At 45.3% G+C, this 20079-nt stretch overlaps 1 protein-coding gene across 2 annotated transcripts in view; it reads right to left on the bottom strand.

Moving 5' to 3' along the window:
- Positions 1-20079, bottom strand: part of dock1 (dedicator of cytokinesis 1) — a 220843-nt gene that overhangs the window by 23890 nt on the left and 176874 nt on the right. For both annotated transcript variants that reach the window (XM_076298676.1, XM_076298674.1), the window contains exons 34-42: positions 16823-16908; positions 16148-16304; positions 14102-14142; positions 13276-13366; positions 10160-10279; positions 7927-8016; positions 7284-7388; positions 2713-2854; positions 2179-2260 (exon numbers count right to left, since the gene is read on the bottom strand). In XM_076298676.1, coding sequence (XP_076154791.1) covers positions 2179-2260; positions 2713-2854; positions 7284-7388; positions 7927-8016; positions 10160-10279; positions 13276-13366; positions 14102-14142; positions 16148-16304; positions 16823-16908 — 914 coding nt within the window. The remainder of the gene's footprint in view (positions 1-2178; positions 2261-2712; positions 2855-7283; positions 7389-7926; positions 8017-10159; positions 10280-13275; positions 13367-14101; positions 14143-16147; positions 16305-16822; positions 16909-20079) is intronic.

The raw sequence follows: 20079 nt of genomic DNA on the forward strand, positions 1-20079 counted from the left end.
CAGGCATGAAAGGCTGAGCCATGAGGTATGGGTTTAGCATTGTCTGCTGAATCTCAGGAGAATAACCATGTCCTTCACACATACCCACACACCCCCCTACACACGCACACACTACATGTGAGCGCACTCCCACAAGGACAACCCACTCCTTTGACACACCACACAGCTCATAATGCTTCTGTCCTTTCCCAGGGAAAGCACACCATATGGTATTGCAAATCTCTTTCAATCAGATTTCATAATTATGGCGTGATATAAATAAGAAATCCAAAGCAATGGCTGGTCCTTTCAAAAGCACCCAGTTCCAACTGCAATGGTGGCACAGAAACCATTTTTTTTTTTTGGAAACCTGTTTCCATTAGAACTTGTTTTCCTTCTCTCACAGAGCGTGCGGCTCGATTTTGGCAACATCGCTGCTGGACCTGCGTGGATGAGAAACACCAATCCGTTGGCATGGCAGGGAGGCAGAGCGGGCAACCTTGTCCAGGGTTTATCTACAAGGTCAAAGCCCAGCGAACACACACCAAAACACTGCCGCCAGGAGCCAGGCTCTGTTGTCGTGGCTGAATGAAAAACCTGATCTCGCCCCACTTCAAACCCACGGAATTACATCAGCCCTTTCAAAAGCGCCGCGGCCTGGAGTTGTGTGCCACAGCTGAGGCCAACGTGAGATCTGAGGGCTCCAGCCGTCCTTGCTTCTGATCTAATAAACAGATCGGGAGTCAGATATAAAGGCCTCACTATCACACAATTAAGCTATTTACAATCCATTGCCTGGGACCGGAATGCACAGATGACATGGTTGTTGAGTGGGTGTGTGTGTGTGGGGGGGGGGGGGCAGAGAGAGAGAGAGAGAGAGAGAGAGAGAGAGAGAGAGAGAGAGAGAGAGAGAGAGAGAGAGAGAGAGAGAGAGAGAGAGAGAGAGGCAGACAGAAAGAGGAAAAGGCACAACACAAAGGTTGAAATGATGAAGGTTAGAGAGAGTGTATGACATTCAGGGAGGTAAAGGGGACAGTGGGAGAGATGAATCAAAAGGGCAGTGGAGAGAGAGAGAGGGAGAGAGAGAGAGAGAGAGAGAGAGAGAGAGAGAGAGAGAGAGAGAGAGAGAGAGAGAAAGAGGGAGAGAGAGAGACAGGGAGAGAGAGAGAGAGAGAGAGAGAGAGAGGGAGAGAGAGAGAGAGAGAGAGAGGGAGAGTGACAGCCAGAGGAGGAGTGAGCTGCTGGAAGCGGCATGGCGGTGGCGGTGGTGTGGGAGAGCAGCTTTGCTCCGTCTCTGTGCACGGCTGATCTCTGAGCCCTGAGCAAACAGTGCGGCCGAGCGAGCCGGGCCTCCTATCGGCTCGCACACACACAGGCCTCTAATCCAGCCAATTAACACAGCTACACAGTCCAATCAGACCCGCTAGGCAAACACACACACGCACACACACAGACACATGCACATATAAACCCCTGACCCTCCACCATGGCCAGCTCTCAGCCTCTCAGACACAACTAGCTTTCTGTCCTTCTACTATCTCCATCTTCACAAGGGGAGTGCTCTCTCTCTCTCTCCCTCTCTCTCTCTCTCTCTCTCTCTCAATTTGGAGTGCTGATGAGGCTCTATTCTCTACTCTACATGTGAGATAAAGGGGGTGTGCATTAGAGGGCAATGCTAGTGACTTTGGAGAGCTGCCACACACCCACCTCTAAACCAACACCCAGCCCAGTGAGGTCAAACCCTGTTTACTCCTGGGCACAGTTCCCCATTATCTCTCTCTACCTGTCCCTGTGTGATGGGGGAGCGCTCACTGATCCAGGAACAGCGCTGACCTTCCTACAGGAAGTTTAGCATGAAGCTCTAAAGTCACTGACTGCTCAATTCACTCTGCATGCACAGAAGAAAAAGGGGATTTGGGAGTCTTGCTCCTCAGCTGCCATTTGAAAAACTCAAAAACATTCCACCATTTCAGAGCCTGCCTTCTTCCTTGTGTGATGTTTGCTAGCGGTGCCAGCGGGTTTGATTGAAATTTGAGCGAGAGCGTAATCTAGGATAAATATGTCTGAGGGGAGAATCAATGGTATTAATAATGCAACTGGAGCGAACTCTAAAAGATCCCTCTTCGTCTGGAGCGGGAGTGCAGGCTGAACTGCTGAATAATTGAGGCTGGAAGTAAATACTGGAGTGAACGAGCTTACCTCAGGATCTGCTCCGACACCGGTTTGTTCTGGAACTTTGGTGGAAGCTCAAGGATGGGCTTGACTGTGAAACACTGGATGTCTTTTGGTCATAGATATTAAGAAAAACAGCAATAAACTGTAAACATGTGAAGACAAAAAAAGACACAAGCGCACACATGTAATACACCTGTGCTTGTACTATTTGCATAAAAATGACATAGAAAAGCATTTTCGGTAGCTAATGTGACAAGGGGCTTAGTGCATTAGAACAGAGTAAATCCTAAGCCAGGCCTCAGCTCTTCACCTTACCTTCATCTAGTTATATTCAAACACTTTCACACGCAGCAAGAACAATGGATTAGGAACTCTTAGCTACACATCTGACTTAAATGATTCCTCGGGTTTTAATTTACATAAATAAGAACCAACACAGCTTAGGACCATGACCTCCAATGATATGGTGTGCATGTCTGTGTGTGTGTGTGTGTGTGTGTGTGTGTGTGTGTGAGAGGGAGAGAGAGGTATGATGCGATAAGCGGTACATGAGGATACATTGAGCGGGTGAGTTCCTTATCTCCTCTCCAGGTGGGTTAGTGGTCTTCATCTTCTCGGCGTTGGGGAACTGAGTGAGCAGGCGCGCCTCAAAGTCCTCCCTGCGCTCGTACTCTTTGCCCCGGTAGATGAACATCTTATTCTGGGGGAGAAAAAAAACAAAGCATTAGTATAAATGAGTGATACATATTTGACATTTGCCATACGTGTTACTTTCCAAAGATATTAACATCAGTCTCAAGGGAAACACAGCAAGAAAGAGAATTGGGGGAAACCACTTAGGCAAAAACAATGTTAATAAAGTGTTTACATATCAGTAATAACACAGTAATAACAAACCTTCATTACACCAATGCCTTACTCCCTCCAGAGACTGTTTTAACATTGTTCAATATCAGCATGCCCCAGGGCATTTAAAAGTAAATATAAGTGTATCTACATGCAATGGTATAAAAAATGGAATGGCTGAGGACATTTGGAATTCTATTTAAATACTGAATTTTAATCAGTGTTTCTGGCACTTCTAAAGGGGGTTAAAATGCATTATCATAATCTGCATATCAAGGGGGCTGGCACGGCTGTGACTGTGCACAGCTCCTGGCAATTCTGCCTGTGCTAGCCGGCAGGAGGCAAGGTCGTTGTGGGCCTGGCAAACAGACCAGTGTTTTAAATAAATTGGCTTATTGAGCGAGCTCTAGACAGAAAAAAAGACAAAACTGCGTGGCACTTGTTAGCGGGGGCTAGGGAAGCATGTGGACTGGGTGAGGCCTGGCACAGTCTGGGGCCAGGTGCGGATCGGACACTGATGGCTGAATCATTTTAATCAACACTCCATGGTCACGGAGCGGGAGAGGAGAATAGCTACTTATCGCCTCGTTCACAGCACTTAGCTAATTGTTGTGTGATCTGCGGGGCATCTGCTGAGAACAGCCGCCCAAGAGCACTGTGCTTAGGAGTACATTTAAGGAGATTTGTGGAAAATGAGGGCCCCTTCTCTCAACTTGTCAAAGGAAATATCCAACCCCCCTGCATCTTTCCATGCCTTCCCCGAAATTTCTATTACCACTCCAAGGCACAACAGCACAGTGTGAAAAAGCTCAATTAGTGTTACCAAAATTACCTCATAATGAAAAAATATGACTAAAATGGACTGTAACAATCACCGTTTAAACCACAATGCAATAACTTTTCCAAACTATATAGACAGTTTACTATAATCCAGGGCAATTATTGTCCCTTAATTTCAATAGATGCAACATTTGGGGTGAAATCAGGTATGTTGCTTTTAAACCTGCCTGCTTAGGATGTTTTCTGCACACCATACTGCCATTTTGTTATGGGTAGAGTATCAGGTGACAAACATCTGTGAAAACGTAACTAGGCTACTTTGGGTGCAGCTGAGCTGAAGTACTCCTGTCATGGACAGGTTTATAAAATGACCAGCTGCACTACTGCGTCTGTTCCAAGCGGAGCTTCAGTCTTCTCACCACAGCAATGCAGACGAGACCATTGACTATCCAGAACTGAGTCTGAAATTAGTTCCATAAAAGAAGCCATAAAGGACAATAGATAACTATATCTGAACTATTTGTGAATTTTCATCACATTGTTATGTTGTGCAGTAAATCACTGACTCCTTAGTGGATGTATTTCAAAGTAAAAAAGGCTGATGAACATGTATTGCTATATATTCATTGGCTGTACTGTTTTCTTATACCCATAAAAACAGGCAGTGTTGTTCTGTGTCAACCAAACTGAGAATTCCTGAGAACCGGCTTCCCTTTCTCTCAGTCCTTTCAACTCTACAAGTGGAGAAGTGAAGAAGGGGTAACCAGGCGGATTCACATTGTGCTAAGCGCCCATTTCAAGCAGCAACTTCCTTCCAGGAGAGAGCTCTTGATTTTGTTTCTGCAGCAGCCAAGCAAGGCAGGCAGAGCAGAATGGTGCTCTCAGAACTCCCAGCCAGATGTATGTGCAGCTTCTAACAGCTTCTTTACGCTGTGGCATCTTCAACAGATATGGACACACATTTGGTCGTTTTCCAACAGACAATTTTCTGACATACTATAGATGATGGCACCAAGTTGACATAATCATTATCAGGCAACACACACATTACTCCTCCGACACTTTTATAAAAACAGAAGTCCTACATGCCCAGAAAATGTCTATGCAGTACAGCGACCATTCTATCACTGGTTAGGAAATAAAGATATGTTATGCCATGCTTCTGGAGAACCCTAATTTAATCAAATACAGCATCACCTTTGGATTTTCACTGTGCACCTGCCTAGTCTATAATTTCAGCCCATCTTTACTTGAATCCCCTCAGGGCACCGAGCTGGCAGATTAAGAGCTGGAGTTTAGTATTTAATATACTATTTACAATATCCTGCTGTTTGCCTACATTAGCAAGTAATACATCATAAGCATCTGCATTAAGCCCTATTGGGCAAAATCAATTCTCAGGGGCGCAAAAACAAGTGCCTTTATCAGAGTTATTGAACTATTGAACAAACTCAACTAGCAGTGTGCGAGCACAAATAAAAACACTTTTCACAGCATTTATCTACATTTGCAGAGGGGAAATGTATTTGGCGCCGGACTGCCAGGCGGAGATGTATGCAGAGGATATATAATTATGCAATTCATCACCAGCAAAGAGCATTTATGACGAGCCCCTCTTCATTTAGAAATGCTGATCAAATAATAGAAGCAGGCTGGAGAGCGGTGTTGTTTTGGCTATGTAATCCTCCCCACTATTAATGACTTTATTGCCTTTGAGGGGGTCACTGCAAATCTTGGCCTGCATTATTTAGCCACAGGCGTCCTGTTTGGTAATTAGTTGCGAGTGCCAGTGCTTGGGGATTATTCAGGCCCAGTATTTCTATATTACCTGAGGTTGGTAAGTGTGGACGGGCTTAATATGATGGCTAGACCCTGTGCTAACTCATTTCAACGCCACAGCACCGAGCACTGAGGCCGAACATGGATGCAGGCCAGACTACTTCTCATGATGAGAACGTTTCAGGTGGTGTTGCATTATGAAATTTAATTTTACAGAGAATAAACAAGAAGCTACACTGAGGTACACACACACACACACACACACACACACACACCTCTGCAGCAGCAACTATGCCGACCCTTATAACAGTTTACTTATTTACTTGACTGTGCAGGAGTGGGCCATTCATCTCCGCCAAATCTTTAGCAAAGCTGAGCAGCTCTACCTCCACTGAACAGGGGGGAGTGGGGAAGTGGGAGAGCATGCGCATGAGAAAGAGAAAGAGAGAGCGAGAGAGTGAGATAGATAAAGAGGGAGGAGGAGAGGGAAGGAGAGATAAGCTACCATCCATTAATCTATTGTTGCAGGGAGTATCCAAAACATAAAGCACATTTGGGAAGATTTCCGTGGCCCGCCGAGGGTGTCGAGCCTCTCCACTGCAACTCTGCCAGAGACCACCCCCACCAGGTGCCATGGCAACACAGTCAGGCCCTCGCAGGGGGCGGGTCACCCAGAAGACTTGCACTCTATTAGCTTTGTCCAATTCAAAGTCTAGCCAACTTTAGGGAATATAAGTAGACTGATATGCATTTAGACGCTTTAACTCAGGGGCCATCTCTCATCAAAAGCTCTTTTATTCATATCCATGAGTCGTCACAATGGCTGAATGATAGATTTAGACCAGAGGCCCATGTGCATAAGGCACAGCACAGTGGAGCAGTGTGTGTATAGAAGGTGGATGTGAAAAGTCCATCACCATTAGATAGCAGACTGCTCTGAAAAACACTATGGATAAGCTGGTGAGGCCATAAGCCTGCACTGTTATTGGTTTATATGTTCCTGAGGTATTGGTCAAATGACATGATGGACTATTTGGCGAACAGGGGGTTCACATCTGAACAGGATGAGCAATCAGCAAAAAGAGGATGTTGGCTCATGAGTGCCTGCTTAATAAACAAACAGTTAAGTGAATAAATAAAGAAACAGCACCGCACAGAAAGAATTTATGTATCTATAAAACCCTTGGCTCTCATGATTGCTCGCATTACTAGGAAAGCCTGCAGGTCATGCCTGGCTAATGCACAAGCAACAAATTAAACCATCACACCACCAGAGGCTAAAACCAGCCACCTTTAACCTGGCCCCATTGATTAAACATCATTTATGTATTTTATTTGATCTGCTACGATGCTCACACCCCCACTTGAGCCAAATGCACGCCTCTTTTAGTGAAGGGCGCCCTTCCAGACGAGCAGAGTGCTGGCTTACTGGAGCGAGGCGGCTGTTTGAGATTCTCCGAACGTTCCTTTTTGGAGCGGAGGTGAGGACAGGAGAAAAAGAAGAGCATGAAGAAAGTGTTGCCGCACGATGTTTACCTTCTCGGCTTCCCAGCAGACTAGCGAAAGACAACGGGGAAACGCACACCCAAATACTGCTGTGGAGAGCGAGAGGGAGGACTGGGCACGGGTAGACCTGGAGGTTGCCTGTTACGCCGCTGCTTATTTCATGTGTGCGGGTTGCCGCGTGGCCCCTCACCAGAGCTGTGGTGGCGTGTTTCACTCACCCTGAGAAACGAGGGGAAGCCCAGGCCGTGGTAGCCCACGGCAAAGTAGTCAGGCTTCGGCCGGATCACCTTGACGATGTTCTCGTAGAACTGAGCTTGCTTGCGCTGCAGAGGAACACAAAACACACACACATGCATTTATAATGGAAGCACCGGAGTGCTGTCAGCACCCGGAGGTTTACAATGCCATGTTATGTTAGTGCATAAACATGTTGCAAACATGAGCTTGAGGCCTTGTAGAGAAACAGCTTCAATGGGGAGGGTGATGATGACTACCACTCTATGTGATTTTCCTAATTTAAGCTCAGTTAGTGCAGTCCGCAAAGCGGAAAAGGCAGTAAAGCCTAGAGAACAGGATTAGTCCTATCCTCTTCCTTGAGAGCAGAGGCATTCATGAGGTTTCGATCTCCTTTAGCACAGAACTGACTAATTAAAAGAATTGATTGGATTCCAGAAGTAGGGCTGGCCAGCACCTGCTCTCCATGTTCGCCTCTCATTTATGTAATGACAAGAGTGAAGCCGCTGACAGATTTCCCACATCACATTTTCTTTAATGAAATGCCTTGTTTTGGCCATTATGTCTCCAACTTGCACAGTTTGACACATCAGGGGAAAAGTAAAAAACAGAAATGTCTGCACTTACCAACAAAGCACTCAGCTGCTCAAAGTCAAACATTTCATTTTCGTACTGCTCAGCTAGCTCCTTCCCCAGAATGATGGCCTCCTCCCACATCTGAAATGCCACAGACAACATCAGTATGACAAGTCTGAAATGCATAGGAAAACATCGCTACTGTTGCCGAAAAACCCACAGAAAAAGCATGTCAAATGTTTTTTTTTTCAGCCTGTTATCTTACACAAAACCCCTAGGAGTCAAAGGTACAAAAGGCAAACATTTCTCATATTCCCAGGTGGCGACACTTTTTTCCTTTAATGACCAGAAAGAATGGGCGACGCTCAAGGGGAGAAGACAAATGTGTGATCAGCGCAGTGAAACAGGAGACGCCTCAGCAGAGAGGCCGGGCATCAGTCACCACGCGAGAGTGGCCCCGACACGCTTCAGCTGACCAGGCAGAACGCCCTCAAATGACTTACATATGACAAGGAAACCAGTCAACTTTAATGGCACCCAATGACAGGGAGGCGTTCGCCGCAGGGGCGTGAAATTTAGAGCCAAGCGTGTGAATTATACCTCACGCTTAACACTCCTCTGTTACACTGCCAGCCGCAATTCAGTACAAACGAATGAGTCACTTGACGATTCAATGGCTCATATTCTAAGTGCAATTAATATCTGCTATTTAAGGTGGGTTGAGAAGAGGACAAATGGATTTTTTTCCTGGCGAGCTGACTGAGGGAATGCCCCTGGGGTGGACACTAGTGGACTGAGCTGAGGACGGCTGCCGCTCTGGCTGGGCTGTGGGGTGAGGTCTCCAGAGTGAGAGGGGGGCATCGGCTGCCATCTGCACTCGTCCCACAAGGCTGATGGCTATTGAAGGGGAACGCTTTCCAAACATTGACCAAACGCTGGCTGAGGCTTCCGCTTGATGCATCAACAGCCTTTACCAGTTGCTGTGAGTGAACAGTTTATCTATGTTCTACACCAACGCAGACTTAAAGACACAGAGAGAGGCAGACATAAAGAAGCTAAAATATTAATAAAGAAAGATAAAAGAGAAAGAGCACAACAATAAAAATAGAGCTGAAAAGAGAACGAACAAGACAAACAAACACAGAATGTTGGAAAAAGAAAGAACAAAGCTAGTGATCAGAAGGCAAGCTCCAACCACCCTGCATTTGCAATCCCTTCTGCATCTGCAATGCTGTCCTTGACAGGAGTAGTGTGTGACTGCTACTCAAAAGGACCGGGTCATCCGCAGCGTTGTCACAGCCCTCTCTGCTGTCTCCTGACCTGCCAGCCACAGGGGCCCCTAGCCCCCCCCCCCACGACCAGCTCTTTACCATTCAGGTCAGCTGCATAACCTCTTTAAGGGGGCAACGGAATCAAGGGATCATTTGCATTGCCTGGCGTGTACAAGGTGAAGAGGATGGACTTTAAGAGAGGAGAAAAAAAACGCTGCTCAGCATTTCTGTCCTCTCATCAGCCATCTCCTGCCAGCAGGGATTAAAGGACCTGCATTGTGGCTGTCATAGTAGCCTTCCACTGTGCCTGTTTAGAAATTCACTCAACTCCCACCAACCAGCCTGACAGGTGCTCATTACTTTGTTCAATCAAAGCTGGGGGCCCAGAGCAGTTATCTCGAAATCTTTCCCGGCCCAGACCATTAGGAACAGACTGGGCAAACTGAACCTTTCCCAGCATACAAGGACAAATCGTGTCCACTTTTTCTACAGAAACTAGACAGAATATTTTAGTAGTTGGAATGAGTGATTTTTTGGAGTGAGTTCAAATTCTGAACCTATATAGCAGAGGTGGACTGTAGGTTTTGTGACAGAGCCTTCAATAACAATTAGTTCAGTGTCAAAATAAGTAAATCTGATTGGCTAATTAAACCAATATAGCCAAAATATAACTTCTTCTCAATGTACATATTTAAAGCCTGAGCCGGTGCTTGGCAAAGAATGAAATGTGACTGGATAAAAACTATTATCTCCCCATCTCTACCTCTCATGCTGTCAATCAAACCCTGAGTGGGAAGCGATCGGGAAAAAAGAGGTATACACAAATAATAAACGGTAAACTTAAACAGTATTAAAGAATTCATGTTTCATCAGTTTGAAAATAGTTCAATAGTTGCAGAGAAGGTCCAGCAGGCCCTAGCGGCCCACTGCTGTAGTCAGCACGTACCCCTGCTTTAATAATATGCTCTGATTGATTGACTGAATGATTGAAAATCAGTCAGTAGAATCCTTACTTTGCCCTTGTCGAAGTAGTTGATGGTCTCCTGGTAGAGCTGGTCTTTGAGCTGACCCTGAGTGGTGGCCTGGTAGCCGTCCCTCTGGGTGAGATGGGCAGCGCAGGGATCCTCGGACCACTGCGGAGTAAACACATCACAGAGCATAAACATAAACACAATACAAACAAACAAACAGTAAACACTAAGGACAGCGGGGGATTGCATTATCCCCTTCAGCATCGGATGCTGCAAATGACAGTTCCTTCACTAGTACACACAAACATCATTTTCTCAAGCATCTTTTATTAACACCTAGCAAACATATACTCAAGTGAAAACATAGAAGAAAAACACATGCAGAGAAAGCACACACACACACACACACATGCAAAAAGAGAAAGCACACACACACACACATGCAAAAAGAGAAAGCACACACACACACACGCATGCAACAAGAGCCACAGATGCGCACACACACACACACAGTGAGATGATTCCTGTAGAGCAGGGCACACACTCCCCCTCTGGAGAGAACTCTGATCCTAGCTGAGAATATTGGCAGCATCTCCAGTGAAGGGGAGCTGAGAGGCAGAGGGGGGCGAGGCAGCCAGGCATTACTCATGTGAGCGCAACAAGCTGGCATCAGATAACATTGATTTATGCAGGGCCGCTTCCTAATATTCATTACAGATTCTGTTTGATTCCGTAAACAACCGAGAATAAAGGGGTGGGGGGGTGGTGGGGGATTGGGGGGCGAGAACAACTGAAAAGATTACAAAAGGCCGCCGCTCTGTTTGTGCTAACCTCGCACTCTGTCCTCCACGCCCCAATGAGCCACCCCATTGGCTGGACCCACCCAGCTGACTGGCACCCGGCGAGGCCCATTGGCTTCATCTGCGAGCCCAACGCTACCGCTGTCACAACAGACTTATTACCCCTGAGAGAGTGTAATTGGCCCTCTGGGCTGTTTAGTGGCACAGAGAGGGTGAGCTTCCTTGGGCCCGAGGAGCACGTGGGAAGACACACTTCTTGGCAAACATTCCTGCTTGACGGAGCTGAGTTGGAAGGCAATTAGCGCTTGACTGACTTTTCGGTGCTCATGTGCTAGCATCATACGGAAACTCTTCGACTTGGATCACTCCCCATATCCATCAGGAGAGAGTTCACAGGGGATTTAAGATGCAGAAGCATGGGAGATCTGGGAGTGTTGCTAAGGAGGATGGCTTAGCGCTCACTGCCACTTTCATTATCAATAAGCTAATTGAAAACCATTAAGGAAAAACAAACAAAGCCTGAGTAGAAGATAGCACCACAGCTTTACTCAAAGCTATGCCAATGCACACAATCACACACCCACACCACCACTTATAATCACTCCCTCTCTCTTGCACTCTCTCTCTTCTACTCTCTCTCTCTCTCTCACACACACACACACACACACACACAGTCATCGGTCAAGGCTGAGTCTGCAAAACATCCAAATGTATTCTAAAAGATAATCTAAAAGAAGAAATTACTAGCATGCTGAAAGTACTAGCATGCTGAAAGGGGTATAAACAAATATGATGACACTTTCTCCTTCACTAAGGCTTTGTATGGGAGTTATACAGCATTACTGAAAAAGAAAGCATTCCTGAGCATTACTGAGAAAAACACATACAGTATTCCCTCAGTGTCCAAATGCTAATGGAGAGAGAGGAGAGAGAGAGAGAGAGAGAGAGAGAGAGAGAGAGAGAGAGAGAGAGTGAGAGAGATGGGACAAAAGCATTCCACCTTGGATTCCGTAAGAACATCCTTGGAGTGCACAGGAATGCACCAAACCTTAGTTGCAGGGCAGAACTTTTTTTATTATCACATAATGTTTCCTAACCCTGACCAATGTCAAGCCCTTTACAAAAGAGAAGACAACCAGAGAGAGAGACCCTTTTGAATACTTGACAACAAAATATAATCAAAATTCAATGGACACCACAGAGACAACACTCAAACAAGACAAGATGAGTATGCCAATCATCTATAATGGCTTAACAAAATCAAACAAATCAAATTCCAATCAATTTCCAAAAAAATAAACTAATGATGAATTAGCACACACACACACGCACACACACAATTTTGGGGTTCACTTCAGTGCCCTGTGCTCTCCTAGGTCCAAAGCTCACAACTTCCTCGTCCACCCGCTTAAGGTGGATCAAATAGCACAGCTCATTTGCATTGCCTGGCCTGCACAAAGGCAGAGAAACGCCTGCTGCTCAGCAACTCTGCTCCTCTCATCAGCTATCTGCTGGCAGACAGGATTAAACAGGCCCACGATGTACTACTGCCACCGGCCCCTGTGCCTTCATATGGATTGAGCCGCCCAGCATCAGGCGTTCAGCAGAGTGAGTGAGTGAGTGAGAGAGAGAGAGAGAGAGAGTGCAAGCAGAGAGAGAGAGAGAGAACCAGACTCTATCCATCTCACTCGATAAACGTTTCTATTTGCACACCACTGCCCTATCTCTGTCTGTTTGCTGCCACTGCCACCACAGAGCCTTCTGGAGCGTTGTGCAGCGCAACACCCATAATCCTTATTTCAACTCGCTTTAAAATAAATAAATAAATATCTCGAAAGGGGCGTCTGTTAGCAGGTTCGATTTCCCCGGATCCAATTTTCTGATTCAATTCATCCGCCTGTTGGGACAATTTTATACGTGTAGCAGGTGGAGATCTGAAAGGGAAATATGGGCAGGCAAGGAGGAGACTGTGGGGCAAGAAAAGACAAGCTGCAGGAGGGTGGCAATCTTATCATCCATAATGTGCATATGTATGGGCAGGACTGCAGCAGAGCCATGTCTGGCAGGACATATCTGCATGCTAATCTGCTGATTTTAGGAGAGATATGACTACATAAACACACACACAAAGAGAGAGAGAGAGAGAGAGAGAGAGAGAGAGAGAGAGAGAGAGAGAGAGAGAGAGAGAGAGAGAGAGAGAGAGAGAGAGAGAGAGAGAGAGACTCAATGCAAATGGACTCATTCAAATGATCATACTTGTACTCAAGGACAAGGCTGGTTTGCAGATGGGAGGCAAGACAGAGAGCACAGGATGGGAGAGGGGAGGAGAGGAGAGGGCCAGAGAGGAAGAGAGGATACCTTAAGTAGCTTGGCATGTAGCAGCAGAGTGTATGCGGCCTCAGTGTAGTTATCACACTCTTTGTGGAGGTCACACAGCTTGTACAGGTACCTGAGAACAGGGCAGAAAAGCACTATTATCCAAAACTGGGCTGAGTTTCAACCGACTCAAGCAAAGACTCTTTCTGCTGTCTGTCTGTGTGTGTGTGTGTCACCTTGAGCTGATATTCCCACCTCATCTCTGCATCTTATTTAATGAGCTCTACTTAGCTGACAGAAAAAGCTAGTGGGTTTTTGATGGGTACGGGGGAACAACTGATCAAAGACACGACACTCAATAGACCTTATATATTCGACTGTTAAATCAGAGCACAATTTACATGGTTTGTCCCTGGAGTCTAATGAAGTTTAAAATTAAAGGTGAAACGTGAGATTAACAAATAGAACGAAAAGCGGCCAGGAAGCCATAAATCCCTCAAACAGTCTTCTATGCATTTGCATTTTTATTGCAAACACTGGCGACATAAAAAGCTGCACAAATGAGATCTTATTGTACTGTAAAGATCTCATCTGATATGCCAGATAGGAGAGGTCAGTGGGAACAGTGAGTGGCGGTCAAAGCCGCCCTGCCAAACACTGTCCTCCGCTGTACATTCAGTTCCATCCGTACTTGCGTAACATACCCAGGCCTGCACAAACACACTCTTCACATCTACAGTTATTAATACGGGCTGACCTACAGAAACACATTTCAGCTGAGATTGTACCTTGTGTCTACAAAGACATCCAATATAATCATGGTAAATGGCAGGGATATGAGATGGAGAGGCGAACAAAAGCTTCTTACCTGATGTACATCTCCTCTCTCTCAATCTCTTTGTAAAAGTTCTGGTGGGACAGAAGCAGACAGGCTTTAATAGACTTCCTGGGTTGGCACATTGTGCTAATCTTGCAAAACGGCAGGAACTCAATGCAAATTCTAACATGACATTATACAGCTGTCATTTAGACACTGGTATAAGAGACAGTGGTGGTGGGGATTTCAGCAACAATGTCCTCAGTTGACAGGATACTCCACATCTGTAAATTGTACCCAAGTAGAGGGTGCCATTTCCAGACTATTTGGAAATGCAAGGACTAAGATAGAATCACAGGTGCAATAGCATTTCTATCTCACGTCTGAGAGCAGTGCACTGAAGCTTGAAATTCTTTGTTTAGTTTAGCACTTGCTGCTTCCTGGAGGATTTGTGTGAAAATGTGCTGCAAATGGCTCAGTATGGTGCTATGTTTATAGTAGATCTGACGGTGAGTAGGCATACATGAATAGAACACAAACGTGAGCTGAACGTACATGCTAAATGTTGAACCATGGCAGTGATGGATCACAGGTGATAAATTATCATCAGGTGTGTGGTAAAATTCTACATACCATGGGCTGCTGTGATATTAGCATGACCCATCAGAGTTAGAAATTAGGTGAGCCATGTGATATGTAGTGCTCTATTCACAATTTTCAATCTCCTTCAGGTGAATCCTACACATTTGTTTCATTTTACACAAACCTACTCATGCTTCCAAAATTCATATAACTTTGAGGAGGAATAATAATATGGATTCTTGCCACATCACCAAACCAGTGGAATGATGTAGCATAACAAAAGGTTATGCTGACTAAACACATTTCAAATTCTCTTTCCTTTTCAGCCTGAAGTAAATTGAAACGATTCAACTTGGGTAACAAGATGCGAGGCAAGATAAAAGGTACTGGTGGTTGACATTTAAGAGAATATTTTAAAATGTTATGCCATTTACGGTTATGCTATTTATTGTACACTGCTGACTTTGACTTTGTTGAATATACTTAAAAAGCTAAACTTTTAAAGGTTTTAGCTGTGGAAATGGAGAAAGCCATCGGCTAGAGTCTGGCAGTGGCTATACTTTACAGTGCATATCAACATTGGGGACAAACTGTAAATTGCAGTTCAGAGCATGGGTTGTGATTACAATTTTGTGATTAAAAATATTGCGATATGACCTTTCGACCAGACCTCTCAGTCCCAGTTAGAAACAAAGAAAATGAACAGGTATTCGGTGCCAATCATCCTGTGGTTATGTGCTCTTCATAAAAGCTTACTTGGGGCTCATGAAAAGTGTTGAGGTGGGGCTGGACAGGGGCACTGGTGGCTTCACAACTCCGTATTGGCCTGTTTAAAAGGTATTGACATTTCATAGCTACCCTGCTGAAATGTCAGTGTGTGCGCCGGGCCCTTCTGAGATAAAATCCTTGTGTGATCACAGGTTAATAAATGCGGCGGAGAGGAGCTGTCGACTCCAGTCTCCCTTTGTCTGACGGCGTGTAAAATGCTATTCGGAGTCCCTTATCGGGATCAACCTGGAATCAATTTTGTGCGAGGCGTGCTTGGCCGTGCTGTTATTGCGCTGGGCTTTATTGCTGGGGTGGTTTGCCTCACAGCTCAGGCACAGAGGCCCAATATTACGGATGGATTGAGCCCTGGGTAATTCAGCTTTCATTTGGACTAATTATTTTATAGCATTTTCAAATGACTCAGTTTTTACAGGTGGGCTTTTTACATAAGACTGGGCCTGGGAGTTGTGGTGTGTTTTTTTGTGTTTGTGGATGGTTTTGTTCTCCAGGAAGTGAATGCATTTCAAGTGGCCCTGGAGGAGAGTTGTGTACTTCTGTGCATTCACCATTAGTGAGAATATGTGTGTATGCTGTGGTGTGTTCCAGCGTATACATAATACATTAAGGCTCTCCCCTAGGCATGCATATGCTTACGCACACAGTGGCCTCGTATAGCTCTTTCTGTGGAGGCTATTGTGCTGCTCTATCAATGCTGTGTGCCATGTGTGTGAGTCATTCCTTCCTCACCAGGACGTTGACGGTGCAGCTCATGCGGTTCTCCTTGTTCTCGTCATGCATGATGGTCCGGTAGTCCAGCAGCCGCTCCAGCAGACGCACCACCAGAGTCACAAAGTTCTCACCTGTCTTGGCCAGGTATTTGTGCTTCCTGCAGTGCTCCAGTAAACTGACCAACACAACATCAGCATAAGACAACACAACGCAAAACACCACAACACAGTCAGACCTCTAGTCTCCATCATTAGATGCACTTACAGATCTAATATATAATATGACGGAATTCATAACTAATAATAATTAATAAATACGCTCACAAAAATCAGATTTTCGCCACCAACGCTACCACCATCATAATGTTATTTTCTATAGTTGATGTCAGATGTAAAAAGGAAACACTGCTCACAGCTAATCTGTGGTTGAACTCCAGAGCTAACATCAGCACAATAATGACTGGCGCACATTAGCCGTCAGTGGCTTCCATTAGAAAAGGCCGAGGGGAGATGGAGGCATTGTGGCGCTGAGCCTCTGAGTGACATGGTGGACGATGGCGAGCGAGCGAGTGACGTGTGAAAGGCCCTCTCCACATCATTAGCGGCCTCTGATTGTGTGGAGTGTGTGGCGTTATTAGCGCTATGGCAGGATTGGGGCTTGTGAATGCGGCGGTGGCGGGTAATCAGCTCTCACATTTTCTGAAAGAGGACTTTGTACTGCTCGTCTCCGCGGCCGCCCTCCACCTCGTGGTCCAGCTTGGTGATGATCTCATTCTCAAACTGGAATTAGACAGAGCAGGCATAAATAATCAGTGAGGGAGATTTTTTCATTTCATTAGCAGTGGCTCCCTCTCTCTCCCTTTCTCTCGCTCACTCTGGTAAGGGGATCTGACCCGGCGTCTCTCTTTCCACTCTTAATCACACTTTTTCAGCCCCAGTGCTTTTCAGATTGTATTAATCTGTTCATCAGCACACTCAACCTCCTTTTCCATCCTCCCCCCCCCCCCCTCTCCCTCTCCCATACTTTCCCACCTTTTCCCATTTCCCTCTTGGCCGTGGCAGCAACAGTTATGGGGTTAGAGCCCACATCCCCAGACAGTGATGCATGGGCCTAATATTGTCTATGTTTGTATATGGCAGCTGCATAAAAATACAGCTTATTGTGCTGAAACAACCCAATTTGCGAGTTTTGGTTGATGTGAGCTACAGTTACAGTCTACACAGACAAAGCCATTGATTTATACAGCACAGGGAAGAGCGGAGAGAGAGAGAGAGAGAGTTAAAGAGAGAGAGAGTACACAATAAAAGAAAGGAGTAAAGAAGAAAGGATGTCAAAGACAGTAGCATAGAAAGAGGGAGGGAGAGGGGGACATGAAGAGAGGGAACACAGAGAGAAGGCCTGCCCAGTAAAAAGGGGGTCAAAGCCAAAGTGGAATTGATCACATTTCACTGTGGGGAATAAGAGGGTTGCCTTCACTCTCAATGAGCTTGTGCCTGACAGACGACTGCACTGCATTAGCCCAGCTCTGTGTCTCACTACCACTTTAACAGAGTACCCTACCACCAGAGAGAGAGAGAGAGTGAAGCAGAGGGAGAGAGAAAGAGGGAGAGAGAGGGAGATGGAGAGAGCTGGCTAGAGGTTTGAGGGAGAGCCACAGGCCAGGCACCTGATTGCACATGGTGTCCTGCAGCATCACTTACAGTGAGAAGTGCTGCGCTCAGCAGCTTGGCCACAAACCCCCCCTCCGTACCCCCGTAGCCCCCTCCTCCTCCAGGCAGCTCCACCGCCAGAGGGAACGACCACAGGGCCGAGGTGGCGGCAAAATAGCTTTGTCAGAAATTCAAGACAAGGTTAACTTCCCTCGAAAGCCTGTGCTTACAGTCCCTCTACACCACATGCATCAAAGCGCTGGGAAGCTAAAAGTGCAAACGCCAGTTGCTTGCGCACACTACACCCATTCTGGCCCATTCTCTCTTATGCCTCTCATGCCAATTTCCTTCCTCCTCCTCCGACCCGGTTCTCTCTCTCTCTCTCTCTCTCTCTGTCATGCCTCAGTGCACTCACATGAGAGTTATTTTGGTATGATCCTTTGAAACAGTGTTTTCACAGGAGGCTATAAGCATACATTAGAGGTGATGGACAGAATGGATGTGTTAGATTCTCACCTCCATGTTTCTGTTCAATCATTTTCCTTTCAAGATGTTCAATGTCTTGCAAATTATATTAATAATATGTGTTATGCAATAAAGTAGTAGGAGACACTTGTGTGCATGATGTGTGTATCATTTGATGTGATGTGAATGTATATGATGAGAGAGATAGATATAAATAGTGAATGTGTGTGTGTGTCTATATGTACAGCGGGGAAAATAAGTATTGAACACGTCAACATTTTTTTCAGTAAGTATACTTCCAGTGAGGCTATTCGCATGAAATTTTCACCAGACATTAGTATTAACTTAGGTAATCCACACATATATAAAAATCCAAACATTAATGTCTAAAAGTAGAGTTATGAGTAAAAAAGTGGAATGGCACAGGGAAAAAGTATTGAACACACTAAGAAAAAGCAGTACACAAAGGCAAGGAATGGCAAGGAACAAACTGGAATCTATAAGTATTTAGAGAAATTATCCCTCCTATCTGTGCAAATTGATATAAACTGGGTTAGTACATACTGGTGGGCTATAAAAAGGTTTTTTGTTACCAAGGTGTCACACAAGAAACATTTCATGATGGGCAAAAGCAAAGAGCCCTCCCAAGACCTTTGCAACCTTATTGTTGCAAAACATATCAATGGAACTGGTTACAGATGCACTTCAAAACTTCTGAATCATCCAGCAAGCAGTATTGGAGCCATTATCTGCAAGTGGAAGGAACATCACTGCATCATCAACTGGCCATGCACAGGATCTCCTTGCAAGATTTCTGACCAGGAAGTCAGAAGGATAGTCAGAAGTGTAGCCGAAGATCCAAGGACCACTCAGAGAAAGCTCCAAAAGGCAGCAGGTACAATTTTTACAGAGAAAATCATAGGTAATGCACTCCACCACCATGGCCTCTACGCACGCTCATCCCGCATGACTCTTTTGCTGAAGAAAAACATGTCAAACCTCGTTGAAAGTTTGCTGCACAACATTTGGACAATCCTATGCAATACTGAGAGAATGTATTCTGGTCTGGTGAGAGCAAAACTGAACTTTTCGGATGTCATACTACACACCATATTTGGAGGAGAAATGGCACTGTGCATCACCCTAAAAATACCATACCAACAATGAGGTTTGGAGGTGGTGGCATCATGGTGTGGGCTGTTTTTCATCTCATGGTACTGGCAGACTTCATACAGTTGAAGGAATGATGAATGGAGTCATTTTGTTCCAGGAGAAACTTTACATCCACCAGGATGATGAGGATGAGACATGGCTAGACCTTCCAGCAGGACAATGATCCAAACCATTCAGCAAAGGAAACTCTCAATTGGTTTCAGAGAAAGGAAATCAAGGCCCTGACTTCAATCCAATTGAACAGTTTTGGAAGTTAACTAAAGATCAGGATTCACAAGAGGGACCCCTGGAATCTTCAATATTAAAGGACTATCTGTTTAAAAGAATGGGCCAAAATCACACCAGAATACTGTGACTGATTAGTTTTCGTCATACAGTAAAATGCCTTGAAGCTGTCATTACGAAAAAAGGCTTTTCCACAAAGTATTTAAGAAATTTCAGCAGGCGTGTTCAATACTTTTTTCCTGTGTCATTCCACTTTATTACACATAACTCTACCTATGGACTTTAATGTTTGGATTTTTTTATATGGGTGGATTATCTGAGTTAATAGTAATATCTGGTGAAAATTTCATGCAAATAGCCTCATTGGAAGTATACTTACTGAAAAAAATGTTGACGTGTTCAATACTTATTTTCCCCGCTGTATGTGTGTATGTGTGT

This window comes from Alosa pseudoharengus, unplaced genomic scaffold, assembly GCF_046254945.1.
Source record: "Alosa pseudoharengus isolate Yale_2024_CS ecotype anadromous, Long Island Sound unplaced genomic scaffold, YU_APseudo_1.1 YU_APseudo_1.1_scf_21, whole genome shotgun sequence".
Lineage (NCBI taxonomy): Eukaryota > Metazoa > Chordata > Actinopteri > Clupeiformes > Clupeidae > Alosa > Alosa pseudoharengus.